This window comes from Carlito syrichta, unplaced genomic scaffold, assembly GCF_000164805.1.
Source record: "Carlito syrichta isolate Samal-C Ts95f unplaced genomic scaffold, Tarsius_syrichta-2.0.1 Scaffold308791, whole genome shotgun sequence".
Taxonomy (NCBI): domain Eukaryota; kingdom Metazoa; phylum Chordata; class Mammalia; order Primates; family Tarsiidae; genus Carlito; species Carlito syrichta.
Window position 1 is genome coordinate 265,581 of NW_007252887.1, and position 9,181 is coordinate 274,761.

General features: G+C 38.4%; 1 protein-coding gene across 1 annotated transcript in view; it reads left to right on the forward strand.

The window, feature by feature from the left end:
- Nucleotides 1–9,181, forward strand: part of ITGAV (integrin subunit alpha V) — a 99,116-nt gene that overhangs the window by 59,173 nt on the left and 30,762 nt on the right. The window contains exons 13-15 of the mRNA XM_021716354.1: nucleotides 797–999; nucleotides 6,162–6,353; nucleotides 8,807–8,852. Coding sequence (XP_021572029.1) covers nucleotides 797–999; nucleotides 6,162–6,353; nucleotides 8,807–8,852 — 441 coding nt within the window. The remainder of the gene's footprint in view (nucleotides 1–796; nucleotides 1,000–6,161; nucleotides 6,354–8,806; nucleotides 8,853–9,181) is intronic.

Consider the following 9,181-nt stretch of genomic DNA (forward strand, 5'->3'; position numbering starts at 1 on the left):
GTCTCACTCTGTCGCCCAGGCTGTAGTGCAGTGTCCACTCATGTCCACTCCGGTGTCGACCTGCTGGCTCTGGTGATCCTTCTGCCTCAACCTTCCAAGTAGTTGGAATTACAGGCACACGCTACCAAGCCTGGCCAATTTTTTTTGTATCTATCGTAGAGACAAGGTCTCATCAAGTTGCCGGGGCTGGTCTTGAACTTGTGGGCACAGGCAGTCACTCACATTGGTCTCCCAGAGTGCTGGGATTACAGGCTGAGCCTGGCCTTTTTTTTTTTTCCCTAAATTTGAATCAAGGTCTCACTCTGTCACCTGGACTGAGATGCAGTTACACCATCACAGTTCACCTCAGCCTTGACTTTCTGGGCTCAGGCAATCCTTCCACCTCAGCCTCCCAAGTAGCTGGTACTACAGGCATGCACCACCATGCCCAAATAATTTTTTTTGTAGAGATGAGGTCTGACTATGTGTCCAGACTGGGTCTCAAGCTCCTGGGCTCAAGTGATCCTCTCATCTTGGCTTTCCAAAGTGTTGGGATTACAGGTGTGAGTCACCTCACTCAGCCTCAATAATTTTTATAACATGAGAAGATAAAGTAATTTGATGAATTACTCATAGTTACATAGGAGAGTTATAGGAAGGTTTGAATGTGAAATGACTGCTATTGTTACCATTTTGTGCTTCTGTGTGGCTATAAGAGAGAGAGAGAAAGAGGGAAACTGAGTTTTAATAAGAAAGAAGGTGTCTACCGATAGATGGCATTTGATCTTGCTTTGGTGAAAAGATGTTGTTCTTCCAGTTATGCAGATGTGTTTATTGGAGCACCTCTCTTCATGGATCGTGGCTCCGATGGCAAACTCCAAGAGGTGGGGCAGGTCTCGGTGTCTCTGCAGAGAGCTTCAGGGGACTTCCAAACAACAAAGCTGAACGGGTTTGAGGTCTTTGCACGTTTTGGCAGTGCCATAGCTCCTCTAGGAGATCTGGACCAGGACGGCTTCAATGGTAAGATCACAGTTGGTCTGTAACCCCCTGGAGAAGTCCTGCAACCCCACCTGTCAAAGATCACAGAAGCAAACCTGCCCGGAAAGGTGGATTGAGTGTCAGAGAGTGACACATCAAGTTTAAAGACAGCTTGCTTTTTCTTATTAAACATCAGAGCAGAGTTTTCAGAAATGGACTTTTGCGAGTTATTATTCATGCAGCCTCAAAGGAGAGTGTCAGAACTGTTCATTTTTGAAGGGAACCTTCGTTTCCATGGAGCCCATTGCTAGCTGGGGATGTCGTGAGTCTCTGGGACCTGCTTAGCAGCAGTGCCCCCTGCTGTCCATTCAGCTGCAAATATAGAACTGCTCCCAGACACATTGTCAAGGCAGTGCTGACTAATGCACACCTCTTACATACTCATGCGTACCTTGAAGGTATGACTGGCCATTAATGTTTTTAAAGCCATCACTTTGTATGACTGTCTGCCATGTTCTCAGGGAGGTTATATCTCCTTCCTTCATGAGAATGCATAAAAGATATACCCATTGTTGTATAATAGTCCCATTTCAATGGCTGTTGATACCTTTAAAAAGCGAAATTGGCTTGTATTGTAGAACTCGCTTCAGAAACACGAAATATAAATTAAAAATTACAAAGTTTTTTTAAAAAAACACTCAATTATTTTGTCAAGTATTCAATTCTGTCTAGAATCAATACATAATCAGTATACAAGCAAACCAACTGTTCAACTCTCCATCGTGAACTCTAAGAGTTCTGTAGAGTTCACGATGGAGAGTTGAACAGTTGGTTTGTTTGTGTAATCGCCAATATAAAAGGCATATGTCCTCTTAAAGTTAAAGAAAAGTTATGTATTAAGAAGAAAATAAAAACTTATATGTCTCAAATAGTAGTGAAAAGGGACACGTTATTTGCCTTGTAGGCAGATCTTTGTCATGCACTAGAAATGTCATCTCCAAGATTAGTCCTGGAAGTTTCAGTGTTAGGGAACAACCTTTTACAGATACATTTTGCTTCCTAAAGTAGAGAACTTAGCATAAATCCAATTGAGCTATGGTGCAAAATTCATAATAAAACATGAAAAGAATAGTATAGACCAAATTTTTACTCATTGGTAACAACTACTGCCTAGAAAATACAGGGCCAAGTGTGCGGTTCCACCTGGAATAAAGTTGATGACTTCTTTGCTATCCAGTAGAGTCTCTGTTTCCCAGGTATTCTGGGGAATGCCAGCATGTGTTTGCTGTCACCTTATCTGAGGATAGTCCAGCTACTTTAAAGAAGGTTTTCTCATGTCATGAGTTAGCCAACATCTTGTCCTACTTTCTGTACAGTAAGTCTCCTACATATGAACAAGTTCCATTCCACGAGTGCATTGGTAAGTCCAATTTGTTCATAAGTCCAACAAAGTTAGTTTAGGTACCCAACTAACACAATTGGCTGTATAGTAATATACTGTAATAGGTTTATAGTACTTTCCAAACAAGTAATACATAAAAAAACAAAAAAGAAAACATTTTTAATCTTACAGTACAGTACCTTGAAAAGTAGAGTAATACGGTAATATGGTACGGTACAACAGCTGGCATAAAGGGGCTGGCATCGAGTAAACAGGCAAGAGGAGTTACTGACTACAGGAGGGAGAGGAGGTAGGAGAAAGTAGAACTGAGGAACAACAGCAATAGGAGACGAAGGGCAAACTGCAAGTTCACTCATGCCTGACACTGATAGTACAGTTTCTAGCTCTTCTGTCTAGTGTCCTCTTCCAGTACAGTCCTGTTTCATTCACATTAAAAACCTGCTTGGGTAAATAATCACCTTCATCAATGATTTCTCAAAGCATTTTAGGAAATTCCTGGGCATCTGTTGTATCCACACTTGCCACCTCGCTACTTAGTTTTACATTGTAAAGGTTGGCTCTACCCTTGAACCGATGAAGCCAGCCATGACTGGCATTAAAAGATGCACCTGGGGGGTGGAGGGACCACACACACACACAGAAATATGTGCCCTCTGATGCTTTTCCATGTTTCTTCTTCAAGTTTTCACAAAGGCTTTTTGCTTTTTCTGGAATCTATATTAAGCCGAGTGGATTTGACACTGATTCTGATCCTGCATTCATACCCTGAGAAGTTTCTCCATCTCCTCCATCACTTATCCATGCGTCTTCGATATTGTTGTTGACATCATCAGCACAGCAGGTGTCACATGTTTTATGATCTTGTCCTTGTTTTTTAGAATCCGACTGATGGTCGAATGATTCATATTGAAAGATTCATGTTGAACAGAAGATGGTAGAGTGGCATCTACCATCCTCTCATCTCGCTCCACTTGCTCAATTATTTTCATTTTTGTTTCCATTGTTCTTGCTTGGTGCTTCTTTGCAGTACCAGCTACAGCACCACTGCTTTTACATTTGCTTCCAGACATTCGGGGCTTGAAAGAAAGATACTGTACTGCTGCACTCTATACAATATTGTACAGTAAAGTACACAAAAGCATGCATGTGCCAATGTATGCCAGATATGTGAACTAATTTATGTTATTGGACATGCAAATCTAAGTTCGCATCTTTGAAAGTTTGCAACTTGGAGGTTCATGTGTAGGGGACTTAATGTATTTTCGTTAAAACGTGTTATCAGTCAACCCAACAAATATATACAACAACCACTTTAAAAAATTAAAGCTTAACAAAGATTTCATCAAGAGGTTTTACTTTTATATAGAGACACCATAGAAGATGATTATGGTCTCCCAAGATTTGTCCTTGGGTATTATTGTCTCAAATAGTGGAATGTGGATGATAATAGTGGAAAATTATTTGAGCTGTATTTATGTAAGTTATATATATTTATCATATCTATGATATATTTAATTATGTAAGTTATATATGTAAAGGTATGCCAATTTAGAAGTTATGCTTATCTTTTAAAACTTAAAAAAGGACAAAAGAGGGACCCTTTTACATAATTTACATACTTATTTTTAAGAATAAAAAATTCTTAGTTGCATTTACAGCAGGCTGAGCGCTATTCTAGGTGCTGAAAATAAGAGGTGAGATTAGATCCCACTCATGTCCTGAAAGAACTCAGAAGCCAATGGAGCAATATATACAGGGGTTACCAAAAAATATACACATTTTAAAAGATGTTATCTACGTATTACTTTTAGAAGTTGAATTAAATTTTGGTAGCAGTGTGTAATATGACATTTGCTCCATCATGCTTCTGCCATTTTCTTTGACTCTCCTGCCTGTCGCATGCTGATGCTAGCATTCATTTGATTAATACCATCTTTTGAGCGAATGTCATACTTAAAGTATATATACATTTTTTGGCACTCCCTGTATACAAACAAGTCAGCGCTGCAATGTGGTCATCACAGTGTTTGAGCATCACAGTGTTTGTAGTCATCACAGTGTTTTCTTCCAACTTAGGACCTGCCAACCCAACGGAATGGGCAGACGAATTTGAAAGGCTGTTTTTATCCATTTAGAGAAAGATAAATAAATAGGAAAATAAATCTTAAGTATTTCCTACAAATCCCATTTCAGTGCCTTCTGGGCATGTAGATGTGAATATTTAAATGTTCAAATACAGAAGCACTGAATTAATCACCAATTGAGTTCCTATCATGTCTCCAGTACTAGCTTCCACTCGCCTTAAGCCAAACACTTTGGTGCTATTTTTCATAAATTCATTTAATGGTGCTATTTTTCATGCATTACATTCATTTAATGGCAAAATGGTCTCATATAAGGATGAATGATCAAGGTATCTTTGGTGTCTCAAGGAAGGTGTTGTTGAGGGGGCATAAGACAGTGTGAGTACATTAAGGAAATTTAACTATTTGGTATGGCTAGTACCTAGAGGCGGTTATAGGCAACACAGACATGCCCTTGCTCTCATGAAGCTTAGGTTCGTCTGGAGAGCCATAGTAAACAGTGGGGACATCCAGAGAGTGATAATAATGTGAGTTAAAAAAAAAGTCAAGGTAATACGATAGAAAGTACCTAGACACAGATTGTGACAGACAGAGTAGGAACTAAGGATGAGCGCAGTACTGTCTGGGTGGCCGAGAAGCATTCTCTGACAGGATGACATATTGATTTGGACAGATGGAAGGAGCAAAGCTGAAAAGCCCTGGAGCAAAACCTCTTAGGGCAGAGAGAACTTAGGGCAGCAAGTATGAGCCCAGCGTTAGGAGCTAGCTTGGTGTTTAAGAAACAGAAAAAAAAGGCCAAGATTGCTGGGAAGAATGAATGAGGGTAAGAAGGTCAGGGTGCAATTGAGAGAGGAATGAGATTTGTAAGGTAGGCAGTGGACAGACCAGGTAGGGTTTTAGAGCTTATTCTGAATGCTTTGGGAAATGACTGAAGGATTTTAAGCAGGTGGTGGGTATGACATGACATGGTGAAGGTTTGGCTGTTTTGAAGAGAAAAATTTAGAGGGGCAGAAGTGGAAGTGGGAGGCCACCCAAGAAACTGCTTCCGAAGTTTGGGCAGAGGATGGCACTGGCTTGTCTAGGGTAGTAGCAATGGGGTGAGAGAAATAGACATATTGGTAATGTGTTTTAGAGTGAGAAAAGGTCATTTGGGGTTTGAGGATTTTTTTGGCAAGAATTTAAAACATTATTCATGTATGTTATTTCAGTATAAATTGAGCAAGAGCAGGATGAAGGTCATAACTTTGAAATTTCTGAGCTGGGTTGACCTCTGTTCAGGAAAAAAAACAAAAACCATGCATAAGTAATTGACTAGAATTTTAAGAGCTAAAATGAACTATAGATGAATCTTTTGATTTTCCCTCCGCCCATTCACAACTCCCCAATATTAAAGTTGAAGCATTTGAGGTCCAGAAAGCATAAATTATTTGTCCAAGATTTAGAGCCGGAATATCTAGCTCTAAGTTACTGTCACTTCTACACAGTTTTGCTCCAACTTCCTTTAGTTAAATTGTTGCTTATACCCCACTGAACTTTGAATTAATATTTATCACGATAAATAGGTTCTGTAGATATTAAAGACCTCCACATATAGGTGATTGCAAGTGCTATGACTTTCTTCTCTTTATCTCTTCCCTCTTCTTCCTTCCCCCTTCTTCCCCTTCTCCTTCTTACTTCCCTCATTCCCCTTTCCTTCCCTCCCTCCCTCTACCCCACAGATATTGCCATTGCTGCCCCATATGGGGGTGAAGATAAGAAAGGAATCGTGTATATCTTCAATGGAAGATCATCAGGCTTGAATGTGGCGCCCTCGCAGGTCCTTGAAGGACAGTGGGCTGCTCGAAGCATGCCACCAAGTTTTGGCTATTCCATGAAAGGAGCCACAGACATAGACAAAAATGGATATCCAGGTGCTTTCCTCTCAATACGTGGAGCTCTTAGATCTTTCAGTACTGAGAGCAAACAATATTAGTTACTGCTCTTTTGATTTAAATTATACATTATTTCAATTCGGTATTTCAAGCACCGATCAAGCATTTACTGTATTCGGGGCATTGTTCTCATCACTGAAGGGGATATAAAGACAAGACAACTCTATTTTCTGAGAGTATACAGTATGAAACACATACCCAGAAGTGTTTTGTTTTATTTTCTTTTATTTTATGGGGGAGTTTTTTTTTGGGTGTTTCTTTTTTTTTTTGAGACAGGATCTCACTCTGTGGACCAGGCTGGAGTACAGTGGCACAATCACAGCTCGTTATAGCCTCTAATTCCTGGTCTCAAGTAATCCTCCTGCTTCAGCTTCCAAGTAGCTGGGACTACAGGCACACGCCACCACATCCGACTACTTTTTAATTTAATTTTTGTAGAGATAAGGTCTTGCTATGTTGCCCAGGGTGGTCTCAAATTCCTGACCTCAAGCAGTCCTCCTGCGTTAGCCTAGCAAAATGCTGGGATTACAGGAGTGAGCCACCACACCTGGCCTGAATTTGTTTTATTGTCCGAAAGTCTAAAATGTCAGGGGAAAATATTTGTTGAAGCTATACATAAAAGCTTAATGCTCATTCCAAGTTTTTTGAAAATGTTAGCCATCTTTTTTGTTTGTTTTTAGTGACCTACATTTTTATGGACTTGACTAATTGTGATTTTAAAAAATATGCATTATTTTATTTTATTCTCACAATAAGGCTTATGGGGAATGTAAGCTAGGTTAGCTCATTATTATATAATTTTTTGGATGTGAAAAGAGACTGAAGAAGTTCTTTTGCCCAAGGTTGTCCCCTGGGTTGATCCAGGATAGCAAGCAAGATCTTCTTCTGATTCTTACACACTTTGGAGTATTAAAATGGATCCAGGATAAAAATGGATCTTTTTTTTAAATGAAAAATAATGCAGAAAATTTGGATAATCTTTGTTGTTGAAACAGTTAGCATGAGGTTAGTATACAGGCATGTTGAAATGCTTCAGAAGTAAGACATGAAGTTGATTGCTATCTATAAGTTAACATGATTTCAGAGTTTTTTGTTATAAGTACAATATATTTATTATAGAACTTTTAGCAAATACAACAAAGCATTTCTTTTCATTTTTTTCTATGCATTCACATACATTTTTAAAAAATGGAATCATGCTTTAAGTACAGTTCATGGTATATTTTATGGACTTAAAGTATCAGGAGCATTTAGCTGTTTTATTATTCTTCTAAAACGTGAATATTGTGTTTTCCATTTTAGCAAATAGCTGTATCATATTTTACCTTATTTTGGGGTGTTTATATCTTTGTGTATCATGCTGGTGCACACCTCTCATTGTGTCCTTAGGACAAAATTCTAGAATTAAAATGTCAAGGATATGCACTTTTTTTTAAGGCTGTTGATAAAAATTGTCAAATTGCAATTTCATTCCCTCCATGAGAAAGTTTTTGTTTCCTTTTTTGAGCACCCACTAGCCGCAAATGAGTGATCATTTTCCCACACTTGTGCCTGTTTTAAAATAACTTTTAACTATAACAGGTGGGCAATGTCATTTCTCTTAATTAATAGTTTTTGATTATTAGTAAAGGTAAGTATTTTTATTTATATACATGTGTTTACTTTTATGAATTTCCTTTTATGTCTTTTTTTATTCTTTTCTATTGGGGCATTTTAAAAATTTTCATTTATTTATTTATTTACGTGTACAGCGCCTTCAAATTGAAAATATTAACTCCTTAACTCTTGTATATATTTTCCAGTTTGTGACATTTGCATTTTGGGCATAAAGAAGCTTAAAAATTTATAACTAATCCAATCTACCTGTTTGTATGTTTTCTCATGTGCTTTTCTGCTTAGAAAGGACTTCCTCAAACTTAGCTGTGAGATAGGGCTCTGATTTTATTGTTTTGAATTGTAAACCAGTTGAGCCAGTGGCATATAAACTAGTACATTCTGTTCTTGCTGACTTAATGTCTGTTTTTCTAACCAGTATGTAATGTGCTTTTTGTTTTGTTTTGCCTTGTTTTGAGACAAGAGAAATGGGGGGTGGATTGTAAAATCCACAGGCATTTGTAAAGCTTTTTCCTCTGGGAGTATGTATGTTTAGAAGATCTACTTGCTTATTATTGTTGTATTTTTTTCTAAATATTCATGAAAAAGATTTATATCTCCCTGCATGAAAACCTGGTTTATGATGAGCATTTGCCACTGATGACAGCTTATTTGCAGTTTTCATAAATTTTAGCCTTGTCGATGATACTTTATAAGCTCTCAATGAATAGTTTTGAGAATATACTTAAATCTTTTTATGTGTATTGGAAATTTTATAGATTGCTATACATTTTATCAATTATTATTGCTATTAACTAGTTTTTCCCCTCTGTCTTCAGACTTAATTGTAGGAGCTTTTGGTGTAGATCGAGCTGTCTTGTACAGGTGAGTATATTTCCTATCCTGTAATTTACTAGTGTTACCAATTATTTGAAAAGTTTACACTGGATGCGGTGGTTCATGCCTGAAATCCCAGCACTTTGGGAGGTGGAGGTGAGAGGATTGCCTGAGTACAGGAGTTCAAGACCAGTGGACAATTTTGCAAGACCTCATCTCTACAATAAATAAAAAACAAATTAGCCAGATGTGGTGGTGCATGCCTGTAGTTCCAGCTCCATGGAGGACTGAGGTGGAAGGATCACCTGAGCCCAGCAGGTTGAGGCTGCAGTGGCCATGAACATGCCACTGCACTCCAACCTGGGCGACAGAGTGAG